The sequence below is a fragment of the Pyxicephalus adspersus genome, chromosome 6, assembly GCF_032062135.1.
Source record: "Pyxicephalus adspersus chromosome 6, UCB_Pads_2.0, whole genome shotgun sequence".
NCBI lineage: Eukaryota > Metazoa > Chordata > Amphibia > Anura > Pyxicephalidae > Pyxicephalus > Pyxicephalus adspersus.
The window spans coordinates 84,006,560-84,033,132 of record NC_092863.1 but is presented as its reverse complement, the minus strand read 5'-3'; the positions used below and the strand labels follow the sequence as shown (position 1 = coordinate 84,033,132).

General features: G+C 38.7%; 1 protein-coding gene across 6 annotated transcripts in view; it reads right to left on the bottom strand.

The window, feature by feature from the left end:
* PDE4D (phosphodiesterase 4D) overlaps positions 1–26,573 on the bottom strand; it is a 743,908-nt gene that overhangs the window by 57,392 nt on the left and 659,943 nt on the right. For 5 of the 6 annotated variants that reach the window (XM_072416390.1, XM_072416392.1, XM_072416389.1 and 2 more), the window contains one exon: positions 989–1,101. In XM_072416390.1, coding sequence (XP_072272491.1) covers positions 989–1,101 — 113 coding nt within the window. Of the gene's footprint in view, positions 1–988; positions 1,102–17,224; positions 24,734–26,573 lie in introns of those variants that run through there. The other variant, XM_072416396.1, reaches the window with a different exon arrangement.

The following is a 26,573-nucleotide window of genomic DNA, read 5'->3' as shown; positions in this document are numbered from 1 at the left end:
CAAGCATTGCAATACCTGCACAGGGCACCCCGACATCAGAAACCAAGCAGTGCAATACCTGCACAGGGCACCCTGACATATCAGAGACCAAGCATTGTAGTAGCTGAACAGGGTACCCAAACATATCAGAAAAACAAGAAATTAAGTATCCATACAGGGTGCCCCGACACTCCAGAAAGTCAAACATATTTAAAAATTTGTCAAGGGCACCCCAAAACATTAGAAAACCAAGTATTGTAATATTTGTACAGGGCATATACACATCATTGAACTAAATATTAAAATATTGTGCACCCCAACACCAGTGTTATATTTTACATAGGACGCCCCAATATATGTATTACATTATTTGGTTTGTGCACCACAACACTAACATTGCAATTATTGATAAGGCACCCCGACATTTAATGAAGCCAAGAATTACAATATTTCCCCAGGACACCTTAACACATAACAAGACAAAGTAATACAATATTTGCCCATTGAACCCCAAAGCTGGTAATATACTTTTAATTCAGGGCACCCCAATGGAAGTTTTACACTTTTTGCACACTGCACCTCAACACTAGTACTGCAATTATTTGCCATGGGGCACCCCAACATTAGTAAAGCAATATATGCATATGGCACCCCAATACAAGAATCGCAAGAGATACACAGAGTACCCCAACACCAGTAATACAATATCTGTACAGAGCACCCTGATACAAGTATTGCAATATTTCCCCGGGGCACCACAACACATGTAATGCAATATATGCTCAGGGTACCCCAATAAAAGTATGAGCGTATTCCCCCAGTACTGCAATACACGCAGGGCACAATTAGGTATAAGTACTGCAATATTTGCATGGGATGCCGCAGCACTAGTAATGCAATATATGCTGGGGCACCCCAATATTAGTAATACAATATTCACCCAGTGTTGCACCCCAATAACTGTGCATTGTAAGATGTGAAGCCCTGTGCCAGGCCAGGGTGCCCTTACCTTGTTGGAGGCCATCTCACTGACAGAGTGCCTGGTCTGCAGGGTCTCCAGCTGGTCCAAGCACCAGTCCAGCTCCTCCAGGGTCTCGCTGGCCAGTTTCTGGTAGGCCTCCTCTGCCAAGAGATAGGGGAAAGGATATTGAGATTTCAGGCGCTTTACTGGGCTGACATCAAACTCCAGAGGGTCCATGGTGCCATACACTGCCATGCTCGCATGACCAGTGCTCATACATGAGGGATCCTTCATACTGTTACCAAAAACACCCGGGAAAGAAAAAAAGCTGCCAGTCCTCTACCAAGTGCCCGGCGAATGTTGGCCAGCCTGGGAAGAGGGGCAGCGAAATCCCATCTGCCGGGGGAGCGAATGTCAGTGCGCTGATCTCCCGGTGTCCGCAATGCCAGGCGATGATCAGCTGGCTGCACCGACTGCCCCCTCCTCAGCACCGGCCGGGGTCACATCCATGGAGAATGAGAGAGCTCACTGTGCCATCCGGGCTCAGCTCCGAACCAAAACCAAAAGCTGCACCGACTGACGGGGGGAGGGACGGAAATCCTGGCATGGAGCAGACAGCTGGATCTCAGGAACACCCTGCACCGCCTGACCTCCGCCACTGACAGCATGCAGGGACTGTGCTACAGGGACTGATCTATAGGGACCACACACTGACAGCATGCAGGGACTGTGCTACAGGGAGTGAGCTACAGGGACTGAGCTATAAGGACTGAGCTATAGGGACTGAGCTATAGGGACTGAGCTATAGGGACCACACACTGACAGCATGCAGGGACTGTTCTATAGGGACTCAGCTACAGGGACTTATCTACAGGGACTGAGCTATAAGGACTAAGCTACAGGGACTGAGCTATAAGGACTGATCTAAAGGGACTGAGCTATAGGGACCGCACACTGCCTGACCTCCGCCACTGACAGCATGCAGGGACCCAGCTATAGGGACTGAGCTATGGGGACTCAGCTATAGAGACTATAGCTATAGGGACCACACACTGCCTGATCTCTGCCACTGACAGCATGCAGGCACTGGGGACTCAGCTATTGGGACTGATCTATAGGGACTCAGCTATAGGGACTGATCTATAGGGACTGCACACTGCCTGACCTCCGCCACTGACAGCATGCAGGGACCCAGCTATAGGGACTGAGCTATAGGGACCACACACTCCTTGACCTCCACCACTGATAGCATGCAGGAACCAGGGACTCATCTATAGGGACTGATCTATATGGACAACACACTCCCTGACCTCCGCCACTGGCAGCATGCAGGGACCAGGGACTCAGTTATAGGGACTGCACACTGATCCTTGTACAGCCAGGACAGGGACTGTATAATATATACATATCACTGAATTATACAGCCAGACTGAACAGGGACTGACTGACATACAGCAGGACTGCCAGGGACTACATACAAATCAATTATATTAATTTCAGAACTGGTCGGTGGCTGTATATACACACACATATAAGATCAATACATTTTAGTCAGACCTGACCAGTGGCTACATATATAGAGATAGCACATTCATATTAGTGAATTATAGCCAGACCTTTTCTGCCAGAAAGATATTCACACAGATTGTTACACGGTGTGCAGCACATCACATATTGTGTACAGGAAACACATGGAGGTCCAGGATTCACCCCAGTGACCAGGACAGAAAGTAACAGGAAATCCAACATTTTACAGTTGTCACCAGCACAGGCGGTGGTAAGTCTTCCAATGAAGACACCTATTCTGGTGACAACGTTCCAAGATCTGAATTTCCGTTACTTCAAGTAGATTTCCTTTCACTTCCTGTTCTCTCTGAGTTAGGAAGGGGTGATTGCTATTTCTTAGTAGGATATGAGTACATGGAGGACATGGCCGCTTGTCATGTGATACACTGGGCCCTCCTCTATTTTGCCTCGTGCTTCTCCCTCTGCACCAATACCCAGTAAATGAAGGGCGATGTAGAGCTCATAGAGCATTCTCAGTTTTCTGACTTCCAGCTGAATGAATCTGGGTGTTATTAAACCCAAAAGACCGAAGAATACGTGTGGTGAAAAGGTAACTACTGCAGACTTAGCTACTTTTTTCATTTTTAATATTTTTTAGCATATGTGTTTTTTAACTGATACATGGCCAATGTAATAAATACTGCCAATATTATTGAGGATCACATATTACAGAATGGAAATCCCAGACGTTAGGTGGGTGGTGGAAATACGGTTTGCATGAGCAAGAAGGCAGACAAAAAGCACCATCTTCTTGCCAAATATTAGCTTCATCAAATCTGATTCTAGGCCAAAAAGACAGTCTGCGATTACCAGGAGCAGTGCAGTTCTTTTATTTCAGCAGAGCTATTGCTTTCAAACAAATCCCACCAGTAAGGTAAGAGGACGAGCAGATGGCAGAGCAAAGAGCAAACATGGCTGCCTCATGCATGTAGGCATTATATAGTCAAAAATAGGTGGTCACTCCTCCAAATGATGGAGTTTGGGAGTTTTCAAGGGGACTGGACTGAGGACCACACATTGTGCACTTTTAGCAACAATTGGTAAAGTGCAGTGCCCCGTACGATCTCCCTACACAGCTCAATGAAGGCATGGAAGGATATCGCACATTCTAAGACATGATGAGTTTGGTGTGGAAAAACATGAGTGGCCTTCACACAGCCCCGACCTTTTTTGGGATGAATCACAACTCCATTTTAAGACAGTTCTTTTCATTAATGGCAGACGTAGCCAAAAGTGGGTCCCTGTACAGAACAGATCTGGGGTCCCCCCCACTGAACTGACTTGGGGCCCCCTGTTTGCTGAAGAGGAACTCAAGCTCTCATGTAGTGTGGCCCTTCCCTATGTCTGCTTCTCATTCAACATAAGCTCCTTACCTCACAAGGACAATTTTTGATTAATTGGCTACAAATTCCTATGTACACACTACAAAAGCCTGTGGACGTCTTTTCCAGAAGAGTGGAGGATATTACTGTCTGGACAAAGTTGGGGCAACTTCATATTGGTGGCCATGGTTTTAGAACAAGATGTCCAACAAGCTTATATAAAGATTTGATGGTCAGTTGTCAACAAAATGTTGGCCATACTGCATTTTTTATTATTATTCAGTAGCACAACAAATTGGCTGACACACCTAAAGTGTAAGTAAACTAAGGGGCTTTTGCCACAACTGCCTTTTTCTAAGCACCCAGTGATGACCTGTCCAGGATTCTGTCACTGCTGTATCCCCTAAATCCGCCATATTTCCTGCTTCCAAGTCCATGGCCATACTCTTTGGCCAACAATGTTACATTGTGTCCGATATCTAGGTCTATTCTTGGCACTGATAAGAATGGAGCCAGGTTCTACACTACATAGCATATGATCCGAGCAGTCTGGGAGCGGGTAAAAGGTTTTTTTGCAAAGGATATTTTGCATGTCACTTCTGCCAACTTCTACCTCCTGGTACTTTTTTGTATTTTAGTTCCACTGTATAATCTGTAAGAGTCACTAACAAGACATGGGAAGCGTGTTGGCTTTACACAGCCATCCAAAACACACACTGCTGACAAGGCTTTGGCAACGTCCAGCAATATTTTTTATTTCACTTTTCATCTACAAATCCACCAATTCAAAAGAATAAATGAACACATCTTCAACGTTTTTCAAAATACACTATAAGTAAATGATTATCATTGTGGCGTCAGAGTACAACACGTTCTCTCTATTGCACAGAATCTACGTGAATGGTTACAGAAGGTAATTATTCTCCTCTTAAATTGTAGCCGTATTCACGCGCGCTCATGTACATTTTTTATTACGATTTGTGAGTACAAATGACATTAATATGCAGTGTAAACTGTGTTAGGTGAACATACTGTGCTGCTGTGATCTACATAACAATTACATGGAGATTGGCTTGCTATGACTCAGTCTGGGTAGTTATGTAGAAAACATGGTACACTAGGTTACAAGGTACAGTGTCATTCAATCTTTGTTTACAGTGTTGCAAATTTACTTTCTAACTGAAATTGTGGGAATTAGATGACAATAGGATATTCGGCAGGAATCAATATTTGAATAAATAAATTAGGATAACAGGAAACTTTGTGTTTCATGAGCAATGTGAACTTAAGTCATTTTCACTTTTCTGGGATCTTCATTGTGCAGCCTCCACATAGACCCTCTTCTGAAAAGTGTACCTAAGCTTCATACTCTCCATGTACTTCAGTGAAATGCTCATTCACAGTGTGAAAGATGGGGTTTTAAATAAAGTAAATGCAGGCTGATGGATAGAGGCTAGGAAACATACTGGATTATATCAGGCTGTACGGGAAAATACTATACCAAGTTAAAATTAAAAACACTGATATAGAGATCCCTTTGTCTCTAAATTGGCCCTGGCTGGAATACTATATGGTGGAATGTCTGGACACCTAATGATCCCACCAACCTGAGCATGTTGTTGGGCATCCTATTTCAAAAACCAAGAGTAATAATATGTAGGATCCAGGAATCTTCAAATCATTGAACTATTGTGTTTCCAGTGAAGAATACCATTATTACTATGCTATATTTAGGACATCTTGGTGCTTCCAACCTTGGTTGTAACGGTGGTAACGGATTGGGGAAAAGCCTTTTCTGTTCTGGTGCACAAAGCTAGCTCCACAAACATGGTTTGATGGGTTAGGTGTGGGAAAAAAAGTCCCTGACCTCAACCCTACAAACACCTTTGGGATTAAGAGCCAAGAATTATACAACATCAGTACCAGACCCTGTGGGCTCCTGGATAGGCAACTACATGACATCTTCTTTTATAGGTCAGGCCTACTCAATTTAACAGTGTAGTGATGATCATTTTAGGATTTCATTTTAAAATGATAAAATCCATAAAGGTTATGTATCTTATAGCACACATGGCGATATAAAGCCTCTAATGTGAATCGAGAGCGAACCCAGTAGCTAAATCAAACAACAGGGAAACAGACAGACCCAATTTGTCCAATACTTAAAGTTTGGCTAGCCATCTATTTGAAGGCATCCGAAGTGCAGGTAAGTTCTTAGTATCAGGATAAAGTGAATGACTAATATGCCTATAAGTAGCCCTGTGAATTCAAATAATAATATCTATGCCTTTTAAAAGTATAACTTTATATATATCTCTGTAATAGGAAAATGATCCTGAAACTTAATTATTGAATAAAGATATTTTAGGTAGCATAGTTACTATGTTGCCAGGAAAAATCACAGTCCACTTCTAATGCGGCTAATTGAAGGGGTTTTTCACATGCTAAGTTTAATTTTGCAAGTCATACTGTAAGTGCGTCAAGAAGTACAAACAGATATCATCACCTCCTAAATATTACTGAGACACGTCCCAGCTATAATCCCCCCCCCCACCGTGAACTCAGGATAAAAAACATTTACATAATATACAAAACCAAATTTAGGCTCCATTTAAATAGAAAATGACACAAAACTTCATCACAAGGTGGAATGATTAATTGTGGTAATGATATAAGGTGCTGCTGGAGTGTAAATTGAACTCTGTATAACTATTCTGAAAGAGTAAATACTAAAATACATCCACAAGAAATTGGATTAGTTATCTATAGGCAAAAGCTTGAAAAGAACTTTTGATGTTAAAAACCAACTCAAGTATAACTAAACTATTTTGTAGAGCAGGATTGTGAATAAATAGGTGTTCCCCTTTTTTCTCCCTGCACTTTGTATATTCTGTGGTCTCCTTAAACTATGCATGAATGTGTGCATGCTCAGATAAAATTTTAATGTTGTGACATATTTTTTTTAGTCCAGTTGTATGTAGCCACCCCATGAGTGTGCAGGTAGGCAAAAGTGCTGTAGCTGCAGCACTGGAAATCTAAAAATATCTGTGGATGCACCTTGTTGGTAGGATTTAAATGATAGAAGGATATCTCAGATACAAAACAGTGACGTGTGGAACATTATTTTTGGTGTAGGTATTTGGGCTTAGATACACTTTAAAGTGTACCGGTGCCCAGACTATATACATATTCCTAACATAAATGAGCTTGAAGGAAAAATCAAGCCATCCCTGACCTCTTTAGCTGCTTTTGATGTGAAGTAATTCATTCTCAAAGATCTTTCTCAAAGAGTTTCTAACAGTTTAGACATGCCTCATGGTTCTTTAACACAGAGAGCTGGTAGGCTACTGAGATTCTGCTGCAATAGAAAAAGCTTCTGTTTGGAGATATATTCCCCCCAATGCCTATAGCTACATAGGTGAATGAGGTCTTTTATTAAAGCATGGTTTCTGCTTGTTTCAGTACATACTTGAATTTGCATGCTCTAGGTATCTAGATCTTTAAAAGATTTAGCCTACATATTTCTCTCATGATCGGTTTCCTTTAAAGCTTCCAAATTTTTTGAGGTAGACCATTGTGGGTTTATAGGGACAAAGTCATAACCAGGATTATCTTTGCATATAAAACATTCTTGTTTGGGATGTGGCTGGTAGAATTACTCAGCTAAGGCCGAAAGAAAATAACAAGAGGTAAGAACAATATAATCCCCTCAATTTCTATTCGGCTCTTACACAATATGAAACACAAGTATTGTCAGTCAAGTTCAGAGCCACCCAGTTTGCAAATATTACACTTTGAATATAAGCTGCAAAACAGATGTTAGTGATGTCATTAGGGTATTTTTATGGACTTTCAAAGCATTTCAAGGGTGCGTCACTTTCAGGTCAGAGTCTTCTTCAGATAGGTGAATATACAATCTCTGCTCATGACAACGTAACAACAACATTCAGCAGAAGGAAGTGCGAGTGAAAACAGAAGAAGAAGCAGCAATTGCAGAAAACTGTTCACAAGTGTTTTTTTATATTTTGGGTAGCCTCTGACGGCTTTGATCGGCCTATAGCTTATCAGGAGACATTTAGGACCCCTAACAGGGAGGTCATCTAGGTCATTTGGGTCCTACCCTTTTCCTCACTATGTTACTATGGTTGTGGCAAACTTCATGCAGCTAGGGTAAATTGGTAATATATATATATATATATATATATATATATATATATATATATATTGGTTGTAGCAAATGTAGTATATGCTCCCACAATAATTAAAGTCCTTAGGGAGGAGAACAGTACAAAAATATTTTCCTAATGTTTAAAGCAATGGTTAGGCTTTGTTGTATTTTTAAATAATTTTACATTAGGAATTATGCAGCAGGGGTAGTGAGATTCCTGCAACAAAACAAATGTAACTTTATGGAGGAAAGAGAGCAGAGCTGCTATCCTCAACAAAAATATCTCAAAACTTAAGAGCAAAATAAAACGGTCTAAAATATCGGTTTTCAGTGGAATTGAAACCTTAAGAAGAACCGGAGACAATCATTTTAATAATTTTTTCTTCATCAAGGTAATGGGTATAGAACTGTCCATATCAGAAAACCGTATTTAAAACCACAGTGAGTGAATATGAGATATGTTTGGAGAAAATAAAATAGTTTTTATGCAAAAAAGACTATAAATGCACAATATGTTACAGCATGGTTGCTTTTCTTAAAGGTTGATATTTTAGAAATAAAAAAATAAACACATTTTGCCTATCATTTTGTGATAGGAGCCCTAACAATCATTCTTTAGGTTCAATGGCCACCATGAAGGGGGCGTCAGGAGGCCTGAAATGACCCAGGTTACCCATTGCATGCATTACGCTGTACAGTAGCTGGTGTTGCAGTTTGCTTGGATCACACCCAGTCAAATATTCAGGCTATCACAAACACCGTATACATTACATTTTTGAGCCAGTTCTCTTCTAACTCTTCTAACTGGCAATTTTCTTTGTCAGCATAAAAATAGATCTGGTCCAGGATTAAAAACATTTGCTAACAAATATCAAATGACTTTAAAGAAAATAATTCCAGGTTTTCTGGATCACCCAGTGTATCCTCTCCAGCCTTGGAGAGCTTAAATAAATCAAGTTCTTGGATAGATCAAACAATATTATGTCAGATGGTGAAATACCAAAAGTCAAATTACCAATCTGCTTTGTTTGGAGCAATGCTGGCCATGTGTATCCAAACAATTTCCACAAGCTTTCAGTGCTGGTAAGAAGACACTAGCTGGGGCTGTCAAGAAAAACCTACAAATGCACATATGAATACACATAGATATATAAATGTAAATCTATTACAAGTCTGTTTAAGAGTTTAAGCAGTTATGTATTTCAGTTGAAGTTCATCTTCTCAAAAGGAGTGTGTGATCTCACCATGAAATCATATGATCATCATCACGCTCTAAAGATAATAATTACGCCGGAGGTAAGTTCAGTAGTAATCTCAAGCAAATTCTTTTTATTTTGGACATAGATATCAATAAGTGCAAATAAGCCCTCTCTGAAATAATTGAAGCACATCTTTCACCATCATTTAGTATACTAGGAAAGATTGTGAGAGGGGTGTACAGAGTGTTATGGTACGAGTCTGCTTGGAAAGGGCCAGAAAATAGACAGAGGAGCATAAAACAAATGAAAGAGAAAAAGTAAGCAGAAGAAAGGTAAACTTTATACAATAAATATAAAATAATTAAAGTTTGAGTTTGGCCTAACTTGTCACTCTACAAAGGACAACTCCATAAAAGAAGTCGGCAGTTTTTGCCTGACAGCAAATGAAAAAACATATCTATCTTTAAATGTTCAGCTTTAAAAATAAACCTATATATTCGCTCCATGGGGCAAAGCAGTAATATCAAAATGACCAAGATCAACATTACGTATCAATGTCAATATGAATTAGTAATGAATAATTGTATAATAGGAGAAATTATCTTTACAGTGTATTAGTGTGGGTCCAAATTATGACGGAAATGCCAATGGGAATAAAAAGCCTAATGTATAATGGCGGTAATAATGCATGGAAAAACTTTATGCATTGAAAAGACTCAAGCAATGTTCAGGGTGTGGGAAACAGCAGTTAAAGCAACTTTGATGCACAAAGGCCACAGCTAATTGGCATAATTTAAATGAGGTCACAGGAATGTGGACAACAGATGAAGTACTAAATAATTTGGGTGGGGTACATGGGAATTTGTACCATATGTTGACTGAACAACTGTGATATCATCACACAAGAAACCATTTTTGGCTTCTTACGGAACTCCGCTGCACCTATTTTCATTTTTTGCATTTTTTAAATCTATTCAATCATGTCTGTAATTAAAACTTGTGCACTTATGGTGTAGTCGTATCACTAAGGGTTGACCTTAAGCGCCCCCATTCATGCCTGGGCATAGATTAGGATATCTTGGGTAACTAACAACATTATTATCACTTAACATACAGCCAAACTGCTTATTCTTTCTTTAGGTTAACATTGTCTAATTGGCTTCTGTTCATTAGAGAAATGGTGGATTTATGCACTAACGAGTCAGGGATATGATTTACTTTACTACTGTTTATTCACTGCACCAAAGGAATCCCTGCACTGTGTTGTTGGTCATGTTCAAAATGCATATATTATGACAATTATTTTGGAAAATTTTTAAATGAGAGCAGCTTTAGAGGTCAGAGAGGCTAAACCCGGTACAAGAATGCTCTTAGATAACTCTGCCCATATGATCAATGCCTCCTATTCCGAACCACAGACCCATATTTCCTTTCCACACAATACAATGTTCTCGGATTCAGACACTTCTACAGCATTGTTACATCCAAGGCTCACAAACTCAACACCCAAGCAGAACATAAAAAAAATTTTAAACTGGAGTTTACAACCAATATCCCTGCCACAGTTGTACAATCTCTGCTTCCAATTATAGGAAGAAGGCCTTCAGAATACCAGTAATAGGAAGAAAAAAAAATGTTATCACCCTTAAGAGAATAGAAGGCCCATACAAGTAGTAGTAAGATGAGGCATTGATGGTGGAAAAGAGAAGTAGAGAAGAGTGATATATGTCACATTTTGTTTATGACTGTTTAGTATGTCAGACCCACAATTTCTGGTAATATTTTGTAGAAGTAAAAAGTCACTATGATATCAGAAAATGCAAAGCCGTCATGATGTAATCAGAGTGCCACCAATTTTGTTGTATAGAAGATGGAAAGGGCTCAAGTGGTACCCTGGTAGGTGGGCAACAGTTTGATTGATTATGTTTAAATGACAGCCCTAATCACTGCACAGTCAGCCTCTATGTCCATAACCACCATTTCCTTAGAACTGATACATGTGTCCATTCAGACTTTATTATATCTTATGCAAGCAGAAAAAAAATCAATATAAGTGATAACTTATCTGCCTATTGTCTTTTCTGTAAGACAATGCAATAAATTATGATGAATCAGAGTATCAGTACCCAGTAAATGCCAGCATTAAGTACTTAGCCATCAAATGGGCAAATGTCCCGAACCCATATGTCATCTGTGGGACCAGCCAGTGAAACATTAGATTTTAATAATCTTGGCACCAATACTCTGGGAATCCTAACGCCAATCTGGTGTCTTCTTACAGTACTTCTTTTTAAGGACCTTACGTACATGGTGGCCTTTCTGCCGATATTCACTTTCGTAATGTCATAGCGATCTGAACTGCCCACTTTAATTGTGAAATGTAAGCTGAAAGTGTTTACCAAGATGACCATGTCATGTTGGAAGTTTCTACGTGTCATAGTGCTTCTTCTGTACCCAGTTGGTACCTGTGTATTCTACTACCTAGAGACAGGCATTGTTCCTGAAGCATAGGTTTTGGGTATAACATATCCTTCCCAAGCTTCCAGCCAAAGCACTAACCACTACAGTAAATGATGACAATGTGAAATGCAAAGAGAACGTTAAAGTCCACAACACCAGATTTAGTTGTTCTCCCTCTCTTTGGTGTAATTTTGGTTTTATATGATACAATACTGTACATACTTTTATATATCATGTTAATACTATATATTCTCAATGCAGCATTTGGGCTATGGTTGTGTTAGATGGCTGGGATGAAGAGTCTGAAATCAGTGAATCTTTTTTCTTCTGGTTTGTATAAATTGAAAGTGGGAATTGGGGCCCATCACTGTGCCAAGCTACAAAAAGGCATTAAGGTGTAACTAAATGTGGTTTATTTTCTACTACTGTATAGGGTTACAACCTCTTCTGTGTTGTAGTTGAGATTTCCCTCTTACTCACTGTTTTGGTGATGAATGAAAAGGCAATATTAGAAAATAATTTTTGCATTGTGACTAAATACAATAATTTAAGAGGGTCAATCATTTACATATGCTTGTGGCAGAATGTTGGCTTGAATTATGTTTGTTTTCACTCACTACCATTATGCTTTGCTGTCTGAGCACTAAGAAGTCTGTAAAGTTTCACGCTTGTTTGCCATCACATAGTTGTAATGCTGTTATAACAAGCACCGCTCGCTTGTTGAGACCATATCTTGTTGGTCCCACACTGAGCTTTGTCGGACGTTGTCTGAGCTAGTAGGCTAATTACATTGTTCTATTGCTCCAATGCCTGAGGAGCTAATATTCTGCTTTGCTAAACCTTTACATGAGACTGCTAAGCTTCCATCAATAAGGAAGCACAATAAGTCATATGAGGGAGCGGTTGGACTCATATGACGTAGATAGCTGACACATGTCAAAACATAATACTGTAGATGGACACAAAAACCACAAAACTGCTCAACCTGATCCTATGTACGTCAAGAAGGACAAACGTAAATCATGCTTTAACCCCTTTGTTTCATAAATAAAGGAGGGCGTAAAACCAACAAAAATATGACAAATATTTAAACTGTGTCCGTGAAAAAAAAATTGTTAGCAAGAATAAAAAAACAGGGGAATTAAAACTATTTGGCCCATACATTTTTGTTAATATGTTAACATTTGTCTTTTTCTAAAACCATACAGTTTCAGAATGGGTTATGTAAAACATTGGACAACAGTTTTGTTTTAAAAGGCTAAGTGTACACAGATTGATTCCTCAGTGTTTAAACTCAGCATTTAATTATTCATATTTGGAATTCTTATTCATTCCAATAAGCCAGTCTACACCAAAGTGTTTTCTTGATGGGCTGTAAAGAAAACCTATAAACGCCCAGCAAATGCCCAAAGACATCTTGAAAAACATTATAAATGCTCAAAAGCATTCCCTCATTGAAATTAATGTTATCAAGCTTTTTTTTAGTGTTCTGGGACATTTTTTTGGGGTGTTTGTGTTTCTAAATGATTAAAATCTACTACAATAGCTCCCTAACATGTCCTTTCCCAAACTTCAGCCTCTACCTCACCTTCTCTTCCTGCACCAAAATACTAGGGCTACTCGTGTTACCCCTCCTTATGTTTTACCTTAATACCCTTAGGGGGGAATTTACACCTAACACTGGGATAATGTGACATAGCTCTTATTGTCTGTAATACTAATCATTACACGTTTTAAAACAGTAAGGTACAACATGTTAAGTAGAGGAGTTCACCGTTTTACTCTACACCAATGGAAAGTTACTTTGGTTAATCTTGAGGCAAACTGGTTCTTACAAATATATTTATGTATATATAGAAGTTTTGTTTGTCATGTATCTAAAGCTATATTTCCAAAGAATGTGCCGCAACCGACATATTCCCTCCCCACAACTTCCCCTGATGTTTCTTCCCCATCCCGTATTACTGTTCCCCTCTGACTCAAATTGTTCACTTTTTGATGTGCAATTCTATACTGTATATATGTATAGATTTTTTTTATGTTTGTTATTTGTATGTTTTCAAATCGTACAATTCAATAAAAACAAGAAAAAATAACTACTACAAAAGATGTATGGGCATTTCTAAGTGTTTAAAATGTCAGTGTAAATGTAGGCTTTCATTGATCAAGTTTACTGCGTGACTTACCACATTAGGGCCAGTTTTGGTCAGAAAGGAATTCATTATTAATAATAACATTCCAGCATGTTTTTAAATTGTGGAACAAACCCCCTGCAAAAAAAGTTCCTAATGGGATCCAAAGCCAAGCACCCCGGCACAAAAAATCATCATAAGGCATTGTTTACAGGATGAACATGGAACTGGCATCCAAAAAAATATCTCTCTCTAACTACTGTAGAAATGTCAGGCAGGCATTAAAAATCTGAACTCTGAATACTTCTATGAGTCAAAGCTGCTTGACCCTAGCGCCCAGCATGAGTACATATAGTGCAATTTTCAGATTTAGCTAAGGAAAGGTTACAGATAGGCATATATGTGTCATGTATATCAGCCTTCCATCATCATCTCCCATCAGCTTTTATTATCTCTATGTACTCTAGTAGCAAGATTCCATTTAAGTGCTCAAGTCTGTTCATCTGCTGAAATGTTACAAGGTGATATGATATCACTTTACCTTTTGATTTCACATTTATTTATTTTTTTATGGAGAACACACAAGCAGGTACAAGCTTCTTCTTTCTGCTAATATACCTAATCCCCTACGAGGGAGCGGACAGATCTATGGAAGGCCTTCGGATTTAGCTACATTCACACCAATGTATGAGAGGTGTATTTCAGGTACGCCTAACACTACTTTTTATTCCAATGAAAGGTGCGTTTTGCTAGAAGCTGTACCAATGAAGCAGCAAGCTAGGATTTTCATGATGTAGCTTACTGAATTGTAAGATAGATAAGTGTGAGGGCATTTTTGGCAATGCAAATATCATTTTGTGAAGACAGATCTATTATAAACAATTAAACATTATGTAGCACAGATCTCTGCTACCTTAGACAGGTGTATATATAGTTTTCATATTAATTGTCAATGTAATAAAGATAATGTAATGTCAAGCAAATATAATTTCAGTGTTATTAGGATGTTTACCTTGAGTGAATGATAAAACAACTGAAATATGTGGAAGGTGTGACTAATATCAGCTGAGATGTTTCTTCCTAAATTGTATGATGCAAAACATGGGTGGTACATATCCACAGCATAAATGGCACTCAGCCATCAAGGTTTCAAAGTTTATACACAGAAAAAAAAACTTGTGGGACTAATTTCCCAAGTCAAAAATTCTAAGGTTTAACATTAGTGATTGACAAACCACATTCCTAATATATCAGGCCTAAATTTGCTTTAACCTAGTTAACTTTTTTTTTGGTGGGGTTTCTTGTTTGTTTTCTTCACACTTTTCAAAAACAGGTTAATTGGCTTCTCCCAAAATTGACCCTAGACCTGGCATAGGCAAACTACGGCACTGAAGTCGATCTGCCGCCCTGACCAGTCCCAGATCTGCGATGGGAGAGTGGGCCAGGTTATGCCATCATGACGCCACATTTAGTGACACCTGTCTTGGCGCTCCATCAATCTGATTCTGGCCTGGCCTCTCTGCCAAATTTGAGAGCCCATTGTGGCCCTTGAGTCAAAAAGTTTGACTGAGTAATATGTCAGCTTTATATAAATACAAGATAATATTATTATTGAGCTGTAGGGATGCACTGCCACAACAGACTGAAATGGAGCACTCAAGTGACATCAGCAACACTTTACCTCTCCATCTGCCCATACAGGATGATTGACAGCATAATACCTCCCTGCGTAATCCATACTAAGATGAACTCTGCCCAGTGCCATGTGAATACATCACATCTCCAGTTTAAGCCTCCACAGCAATCCTATCTAGATGGCATCCTTTGAAATCACATTATGTGGATGTCAGAAAATTTTTTTAAAGCATTTTCACATTTTATTTTTGTGTGTGAATATGCATAAATCATGTATTAGTGGTTTCATTGCTGAACTAGGACTTCATTTTGGTATAGTACATTCAAATATGTTTTACTAACAGGCTAAATGTATCTGGTTATATGGATTTGAGGAACATTTTGAAGGGGGCGATGTAAGCAGTATTTGCCTTTAGGCAAGTGTTGGGATGGGAATGAATGTGATGACTTTGAGCAAGCTCTTCCAGGCAGGGTTCTCTACTCCTCCTGTCACTGTCTGTATCCGTCTGTAATTAGCAACCACTATTTAATGTACAGCCCTGTTTAATATGTTGGTGCTATATAAATCCTGTTTATTATTATTATTATTAATAATATTAATAATTAATAACCCTTAGGAAAAATTGTACTGGTGAACAACTTCTTTGTCAAGACTGGGCCATCACTGCCAGCACAGAGCTTGTATTCTGCCACTCTTGGCAATATATATAAGTGGTATAAATATATTGTGAAATTTGTGATGATACTGATCATAACAAAAGACCAAAGCTGGGCAATAGTTATATTATTTGCCTTTGTAATCATTAATCAGCAGAAAGGTTGAATCTCTGAACTGGGGTCTTTGTGAAGGACCCTGTTGGCTGAGAAGGGTCTGAAGCCCTCACGCAGCAGCACACCTCCCCATATTCACCCTTGCTTTGGCACCACCGACGGCAGATTTTACCTGCATTGAATGCATTATGTTGATACACTCCCCCAATTGTTATCCTCATCCTTGTACATGTCACAAATAAAGAGAATAAAACACTTTTAAAAAAGACTAGACCTTTCCAATCCCTAACCCTTGCATCTGGTTTGTATTTTACTAACATCCAACCTGTAGCTCAACCTGAAAATTGACTGTCGTGTAATCTTCATTAGTACTTTATTTTTGCAAATGTGCAGTACCTGTGAAAAATACAGGTTTTTATGTATGCTTTTGCATAGAATGGGATAGAATTTGCCAAATAATAAATGTTCCTTTCAGATGTCATTATACCACCAAAACATACATCCAAATAGTTAATGTTAGTTAGAACATGAAGGGCCAATGACCTTGACAGTTTAAAACCTGCCAGAGGGCAATTAGCACAGTTGTCCAAGGGCAGCTGAGATCCAATTCTAGAGCTCAAACAAACTTAAGTCTTCATGATTACATTCCAGTCGTGTCACCAGTATGAAAAAAATATATATATTTCATCATTAAAAAGCAGCCCAGGGCTTCCATTGAAAGTTTGTAATGGGTAAGATGCAGAAGCATTTGCAATCTTTCAAGTGACCACTTAAAGGTCATCTCTGGGTAAAATGCATACATTTTCCATTTTTACCTCCCGTCTAAGCCGTCACACAGAATCAAACTAGGTATTACCTTGTGAATGATCTCAGCCCAGGAAATAGATGGCAACTCAGGGCAAGGCCTATAAAACATAGTGGCATCTTTCTGATGAGAAAATTACATTCATCACACACTTAACATGACAAACTATGATTAATTCTTAAAAAAAAGGGGAGGAATAATATTTGTATTGCTACTGCAAGGCATGGCAGGTTACAAAAAGTTACTCATAGATATGTGATGATCTTTACATGTGGTGCTTTACATCAGTGAATCTGCAACATCCATCTGATAATCTCAATCATTCTTTAAGGGTTTTTCTAGCAGAAATCAATTGTGCCCACGATAAGATCTTTTCAGCTGTGGTGCTTGAAAATTTGCCATGCTCATATTCTCATAAAATGAGTTGCTATCTCCAATTAATTTGAAGGGCGGAACTGAGATGTGAGATCCCGATATTCATGAAATTCTGGAGATAAATCTTCTATGAGTTTTCCAATTTATCCCGACACCCCCATTAGCATAACACAAACATCAGTTAAAAAATGCATTAACAACAATTATGTTGATGAAGTTTTGTGTCTTTATTTGATTTGTATAACATAACACAGCATAACAAGTGTAATCTCACCTGCATACACTTGATATCATTGAGTGTTTTATAAACCTGCATGGTGTAAAGGAGGAGAAAAGTAATTGTTTTCACAGTTATCTCACAATTAACGAATCCAACCAAACTCTGTGAAGTCACTTGTAAGTAATTGCCCGGATGTGTTTTTTCATTGGTAAAACAGTATTTTTTTTTAATTTGCAAAGGGTCCAGAGTTTTGTAGAATACATATTTTCATACCATTGTGTGATCCATTTGTTCCTAGGATTATAAAATCCAGGTATTCCTGGCTATTTTTAAGAGTATGCACTACAAAACAAGTGGAGTTGCTCATGTTAACCCGTTCATTATTTTAAGTACCCCCCTCCTTACAGTCATTTAACTTCAGCGCTAAATAACTATAAATTGGGTCCATGACCCAAGGGTCATCTACTGGGACAAAGGCAATGGTAAGAAAGACAACAGCGAGTACTTGCAGGCCTTCACTTCCTCACCTTCATTACTTTACAAACATTTTAGGACAGATAAGGTATTGTTGTTAAACCCGGTGAGGTTCATTTTAAATTCTACTTCATTAAAGCGTATCTAAAAAACAAAAAATGTAAAATAGTGTAGCCTACTGCTTCCTACATGTGGTGGGTTTACCCGGTGATTATCCCGCTTGCTTAATTTGTTATTTTCTGTTTTAGTACTACACACCACCTTTTCTTTCTTCTTTTCCATAAAAAGTTAAAAAGAGTATCATGTAGTCCACAGAAACAATTTGGAACAATGTTAAATGAAAACTTGCTGTGCTCTTGATGACTGGTATCTGCTCACAAGAATTCTGGCATGTAAGATTGCTTTTTTTTTAACGTATATTCAACAGATAGACCAAAATGTTTATAAAGGTTTATTTAAAAGAAAAAAAGGGAGCAAACAAGAGAAGTTTAATGTCGGGGTGCACATACACTTTAATGGATAATAGCGTTGATATGAAAGCAGGTACTTTAGCATTGTTGGTTTGCTTTAGGCAAAGTAAGTTTCAATTTAGAAACATTGTTACAAGCTGTATTCTCTACCATTCAGTATGTAGTAGAAACTCAGAAATTTCAATCTTTAATACAAGGGGGTCAGGCTTTTTTACCAAAAAGTTGATGGACTTAAAATTGACTTTGAGGATTACATTTGACGGTTACAGCTTCGGCCAGAATTCAAAAGGCCTCCGAGGGAAATAGGAAGCCACTAATTCTGTACCATTGGATAAGCAATTTAGGAAAATCAAGGTCATTTTCGTCCATACAGTCACTACATTCTTGTCAATAAATAGTTTGTAATTTCCTTGAATAAATCTCAGTGTATCAGTATAGGTGTCCTGCAATCTACTGTATCAGATCACTAAATGATCAACAGCTAACAGGTATTATTGTAATCCCCTCAGAGGCCGGCATATCTCCCACTCATTCTCCCCTCAACACTTTCTATAGAACAAAATAGGCTTCTTAAACTACACGTCAGATAATCAGTGGTCCCCCAGTGTTATCATACTAATAATAATACACCACAGCAAACTGATTAATTCTCATTATCTCCTATGAAGGAGAGCACAACAGGGTGCCACTCATCTTTCCATTGAACAATACAGCGTTCGTTCATTCATCTCTCACTGAAAACAATCACAAAAGATCATTTCCAGTGACAATTATCTGATGTCCATTGTACAGGACCTTAGCCAAGCAGTCTGTCTTTACAACAGTCGTTCCTAAAAATGCTACCCAACAATCACTGATGATCGCCTAAAGTGAGCACCTGTACAAGGTTTAAAGGTATGCAACTACAACTTAGAAATTTTGAGAAGAAAATCTGCAGTACGTCTGGTACTACAGTCTGTTTAGCGAGTACCCATCATTTTTGCTGTCTTCTAATAGCTCCACAGCAACTGGAAAAGTTTCATATCACTACCTTTTAATTTGTAGTTCCTCAGCTATGGCTGAATAAATGGGTAAGATCAAAGGACAGATTTTCAATTGTTCTCCTTCAACACCGCCTGATGTACAGAGAACATTCTGGGCACCAGATTCTGCAGATTACAGCGCAGTTCTGTTCATTTATGGCATGTTTACAATACAGCCGCTTTTGTAAACAGCAGACAGCATGCAGTATGCGGATGGTCCTCATGCACGTACCACATCATACTGCTCCCTATTTCAGAGAGAGAATAGGAAATACATGTCAAGAGAGCAGTATAGCCTATAAACAAAGCCCTGTCTGATATGTTACAGACACAGGATTCAGAAAGGAAGCATAAACCATCTGTGTTCAGACAGCAAACATGGCTACGATGATATCTTACTCCGCACAGCTTGAATTTACCGTAAAACAAAACACGTGCAGAATTTGTTTTCAGAGGCTGGGATGTAAATTGCTTGTTTTTAACTAATATACCAGTTTAATTGCAAAGTTTTTGCATTCTTTCTTTCCCAAGTGGATTTTAAGTTACAAAACATTATTGTGTTTAAAACACAATAAAAAAAAGATGCAGAAGTGTTTGGTGCCTATTGCCCCCCCCATCCCCTCACTATAACCTTATTTGTTTGCTAAAACATTCTTAATAGAGGTCATGGGTTTCCTATTTTGCGTTGAAAGGGCTGGAAAGCTCACATTTTTTGATAAAGTATAGATAAATCCATACTACAAAACAGAAATTACAGGAGCAGTGCTGTCACCCTAAATTGCACACCAAGGGTCCCCAACCACTAGGCCCGATCCAGTACCAGGCTATAGTGAATCCTGATGGCTGTAGTTTTTATTATACCAGGAAGGATCTTTATCTTCTCTCCTGTCATTCAGCCAATCACAATAGCCAGTTTGCATGATTGGCTGAATAAATTGCCAGGAGAGAGGATACAGATCCTTCCTGTCACTGATTCCTGGTCCACGGAAACATTTGCTTGCAAGAAACCAGTCCGTGGTGCAAAAATGGTTGTCCACTGGTTTAGGACACAGGACACCTCTCCCTGTTACCTTTGTAGCATAGAGAAGAATATATTCTGTAGTTTATAAAAGAGAACTTGGTAGGGCTGATGACACTGTCACACACGCAGGTGCATCAAGGATATTTTAGCAGCGTGATAACCGCAGCCATTATTGTATACAAAAATCTCCAAACCAGGCTTCATTTTGGCTGGATTACATACATTACACTTTCTTGCTGTCTGGCCTGTAAAAGCGGATTGGTGCATTGAAAATATTGTGCTAGATACCAATATCTAACACATTACTCAAAATAAACAAAAGATGGAAATATAAAATGTAAACATCGTAGCCACATGTACTTTGCTCACCAAGTAATTTGTTCAGACAGGGATTAGAATGTTCTGTACACACGGGTGCAGGAAGCAGATGTGCATCCATCACCCACAGGAAAATCAATAGTTTTTTCTGTGCTGGACCTGCATTGTATACACATAGAGGTAAACCCCTATAAAATCAGCTCTCCATAAAAATGGACCTGAATTAAACAAAATCATCAACCTAAAATGTAAACCTTAAAGTTATTGTACATATTTTATTTATTATGGTCAATTGTATTTCTTTTTTTCAGGAGGTAATAGAACACTATATTATTTTTCAGTCTTTTATCCAGACAGCAGATGGAACTCCAGTCTACTTTACATGTACACAGCATTGTATCACTCTCAGCTGTGCTGCAAGAACCCCTGCTCTGCCTTCTCTTTAGCTAACCCACAGCGCTTTTGAAATCCTTGTAATGGAATTTTAGATTGGAAAACAAAGAAATCTAAAAAATTAAAGACTATTAGTTTCTTGCTTAAGTCAAGGCCTTTTTCTCTAAAAGTGGTTTATATATAAAAAGAAGGTCCAGGCCTTATACTCAAATCCAGTCCTGAAACCTTTAAAAAATTGGGGGGACTGATGTGTGAAATGTACAGATCTAATAAATAGTCTAATTTGCACATTTTAGGCCTTTGTTATCTGCCTTGTCACTGGGTATAGTTTTAGTACAACTTTGGTGTAAATTTAGTTTTAACACAATTCTATAGCCGTCACAACTTAACAAGAAGCATCCGAGCAAGGACCCTGATAGTAGGAGTACCAGAGAGTTTTAGGTCACAAAAACAAATACAGGATTTTTTATAAAATGTCCCTTTCAAGTGAAGCTACCTAAAACAGTGAGTTACATACTGATTTAGGTTCACGGGGGTCTAAATTAGACTTTTTCGCTTTCCTTATACATAACTCTTGAAGTCCTTTTCTCTTTGCTAGTGGTCCCCCACCAACTGTTCTCTAAGCAGTTACAGGCACTGACATCATCCCCAACAATACAGGACCAATAGCACTGAATTGGTGACAGGGTAGCCCCACTGCAAGGGATGATTTTTTTTGTTTGTTTTTTTATCTTAGGTGTTTAGGTCTAGGAAGACTAAACTTTAATATTTCTTTTACCTGTTACATGAGATTTTTTGTTATTTGGATTAGATCTGCTTTAAAAATAACCTATATTTTACTTGAATACACGTTCTATATTTGTATATGAAGAAACTCCTGATTTTCTAAAATATAGAGAGTTTTGTTATACTAGCACACCAATAAACTATTCTTGAAAATCATTTTACAAAGTTGCCAGCTATGCACTGCTACCACTGAACATATCTCAGTAGCTGAATATTTGAGCAGATTATGTAATGCATAGTTCTTGCAGAAGCGTCCATGATATATAAGCCTCAGTCTGACAGTTGTAACCAGCAATTACATTTCACTTTTCCCATGCCCTCAAGATACACTTTCCTGCCACCAATAAACATCTACAGCAGGGGTCAGCAAACGTTTTTGGCTACTAGGCCATTTTAAGAGGTCAAGAAGGAACACTAGGCCAGACTCTTGAGTCCTGCGCTGATGGCTCCGCCCCCACAGGAATACCCTGAAGGGAAATCCCTCTCCCCTGCAATGCATACAGAGAGGGAACGGCCCTGAAAGGGAATCTCTTTCCTTCGCAATGCATACTGAAGAGAGAGAATGTCCCCTTACCCTGGCGGCGGAAGTGTTAACCCCGGCCACAGGAAATCAGAAAAGGAGGCATAAAAAGGAGGCTCAAGAGCCGCATGCGGGATTAGGCCGGATCAACCAGGGGGCATTAGGCTGGAACAGACTACTGGCTAGGCTGTATCTGGCCTAAAGGCCGGAGTTTGCCTACCCCTGATCTACCTGCATCTATTAATCACTGTACAAGGGCTATAGCCACCTAAACTATGACTGCTAATATTTCTGCCAAAATTCAAAAGCGCTCCGTATCATAGCAGCAGCTGGTCAGCACATGACAACTATATAACAAATAGCTAGAAGCTCTTCAAATAATTCGGTCTAACCAGGTATATTTCTATTTTTGTCTGTATTTTTTTTTTGTGGATGAACACAAAAAATTGTATAAATATATATACATATATATGTAGCGAATCACTATGTTTAAATGTATTTTATGCTTGAAATGTTTTTATACAGATACAAATGTAGTTCCATCACAAATCAACCGATTGCAGAATGAAAATGAAGCAAAGTATGACTGACTGAATAGGGAGATGGTAACTCGTCTCTACAATTTTAATAAAGAACCAGTAGGCACCAAGACTAAAAATGCCTACACAGAGAAGTGGCTTTTAGCAACCCACAAAAGTGTTCCTTTCCCCTTGGAAATATAAAAAGGTAGATTTAATGGTTAGAGTTAATATTAAACAGTATTTATATACAGCCAACATTTTACACAGCACTGTACATAAAATAGGGGTTGCAATTGACAGACAAATACAGACAATGACACAGGAGGAGCAGAGGCCCTGCCCAGAGGAGCTTACAATCTAACAGGTGGGAGAAGTATCACACAATAGGAGGGGAGATATGGTGTGGTGGGAAGAAGTGTGGATTTATTAGACAGAAAAAAATGGGTAGGCGAGTTTGAAAATGGGTTTTGAGAGCTCTTTTAAATATGCAGAAAGTAGGAGCAAGCCGAATAGGATGAGGAAGACCATTCCATAGAGTTGAGGCAGCCCTGGAAAAGTCCTGTGCCTGTGATGAGGTTATGAGAAAGGTCATTAGTAGTTCATTGGAGGAGTGAAGTGGTACAGGAACTGTGAAGAGTTAAGAATTTACAGTGTTTTGACAATTTTTGGAAAAAGATGTAGGTGGGTGGCTGCCCCTGTTTAGTGACCCAACTTTTCAGTAACCACCCAAAAACAGCTGAATGCATACTGAAAAGTGCCGGGTGGTATGCCCAACTAAAAGCTCAGGAGAACAATTATTTTATATTTATTTATTAAAATATTTATTACACACCCTACTGAGTTCATCCTAGAACTTCAACATGCTTCTGTAACAAGTGAATACTTGTTACTGATATGCTGCCATGTCCAGGTGCTTAGATTCACAGTTCTGCCATAAAGGCCACTTTAGCCTATCTTTTCAATATTAGCTCCCTTGAGACTTCCCCAAATCTCCCCCAAGTACTTGTTATTTTTACAGAGGTGTTGGTGGGTAATTAGGCTTTTTTTATTGTAATGGAAAAAATGACTAAATTATGCCCATTCCTGACTTTTAGGTGCCAGCCATAACAGCCAGTCATATGTTAAAACATAAGTTCACTTCAAAGAGGGTTTACAATTGGTATGTGAAAAAACATATTGGACATGATCATACAATTGTTCCGCACAATGTTACAAAAAAGAATACGATTTATGCATACATAACAGGTAAAAGGGACATTTTTCAGACAACTCTTCAAAACTGACATGTATAACTAAGTATCGATCATAAATGCATCCCCATTCAATAGAAATTACAAACAAAAGATGTTACTACAGCACCCAAAGGCTTTATTTATAAGTCAGTGTACCTAACAGCCTGACGTCGAAAAGGTTTTGGATGAAAACCCCAACAATTTCATACACAAGAGCTACTAAAAGTTCTATTTGAGTACACACCAATCAATTATTTGCTTTAGAGAAAGAAGAACAAAATGTTTTCTGCACATCCTGATAGGACTTGATGATCCCTCAGCACCAGAGAAGAGAGGTAGATGTTTTACTTCCCACCATTCATGAGACAAATGTCCAACTGTGGCTGTAACAAAAGAATAATTCTGCCTATACATCATTAACATTTTGGAAAGGATGTTTTTTTCGATTTGAAAAGAAATTAGTAGTGTAACAAAATGACAATTAAAGGAAGAGAAAAAAAGGCAGTATGAAGAAGCAGGGAAAGGGGACAGAAATATGAGAGGCTGAAACCTGTTAATCTATTAAAGTTATAGGATTCCCTGGGAGGCATCTGCAGTTTAATAGGTTCAGGGAGAGGTTGGTAGGTTTACAAAGAAAAGACCATAAAGCTAATACTTGTTCCAAGAATTCTGACCAACACAGCCCATGCAGGAAAAGTGATCTTTACTGGCTCAAAAATCAGTCTATTGTCCCCAGTGGACTGGAGGTAATTGCATTCCTCCGAGACATCTCATCCCAGCCCTGAACTTTAGATATAAACTCGAGAAGAAAGACATAAGCATTCAATTAGGAAATCAAAGTCTAGCGCAATTACTAAGTGATGTAATCCAGATTAAACAGTACCCATTAGTATTTCATGCATCCATATTCACATTCCCATTTTCGAGAAACTATTCCAACTCTATGTGTTAGTTGGTCTCTTACATAGCTATGATTATATGTAATCCTCAACCTCATCAATCCTTGTACTTCCCCTGCTGCCTTCTCCTTCCTATGTTTGGTAGTGAGAGAGGAACCTGTCCTATTAAAGGCAGACAATTCAAATTGTGAAATATATATCACCTTAAAATGTTGTTCTGTATAATGTAATAGTAATGTGTGTCCATCTTTATTCGAGCATTGAAATGGTGGCGTGAAAATACTTTGCATTTGATTTAAGATAAACATTGGGGGTCTAACATTAGTTAATACAATCTGAGTATAAATACAATTGTGAAGAAATCAAAAGCTGTGTGGGCTTATATAAGGTTCAGGATATTTATAAAAAAAAATTAAAAGATTGTATAATTCATTAATTGGACTTTTTTTTACTGAACACTAATAATGATTCCTCTAGTCAGAACAAACCAACTTCATACTTCCTTCAGGATAGGATTGGTCCATGTAGGCTCCTAAAGATAAAGAATTGCGTTGTGTTTGCTGAGGGTGGGATCTACCTGCACAACTTTTTGCCTGGAGCAGCTTTTGAATTAGGGAGAGATCAATGGCTGTCAGAACCTGTGATTCAAAAGCAATATAGTTGTCCCATTAGACATGGTTCCCCACCCACCAACAATGACCTACCCAACCCACTAAGTACTACTGATTCACCCCACACTCAACTGGATACTATTGTGGCCCCACTCCACTGTGCACGATTTATTCCTCCACCCTACCACTAAGCACTATTGTTCCCCCACTTCCCACTGAACACTACTGTTCCCCAACCAGATGCTTAGCACAATTAAGTCACCCACACAGCTGAGAACCAACACTCTACCCACTCACCCATCAATATTTCCCACTTACTCCCCCATCAGGCACTCCCAGTGGCCACTATCAATGCCACCATCTCTAACTGACCTTAACACTGGCAAATTGTCTTCCAAACTATTTGCTTTCTCACTGACCGCCAACAACTATTTTTTTTCTCTCAATTTACCTAGCAATTTTTATTTTACCTGCCAGAATTCTGTGCAGTGTGCACCTTATGTCTTCTTATGGACTTGTTTGGCTTTATGTCAAGAAAACCACTCTCCTTACACTTTAGGTGACACAATGATTCACATCCTGCTGAACAATTTTATTGAATTTCTGGGTTGATCCTTCAAACTCCAACCCTTTGTAAGCCCATCTGTACACCCAAATGGTTGAAGAGAACGGAAGGTGCTGGTGCTCACCACTGTCCAGCCAACACTGACATG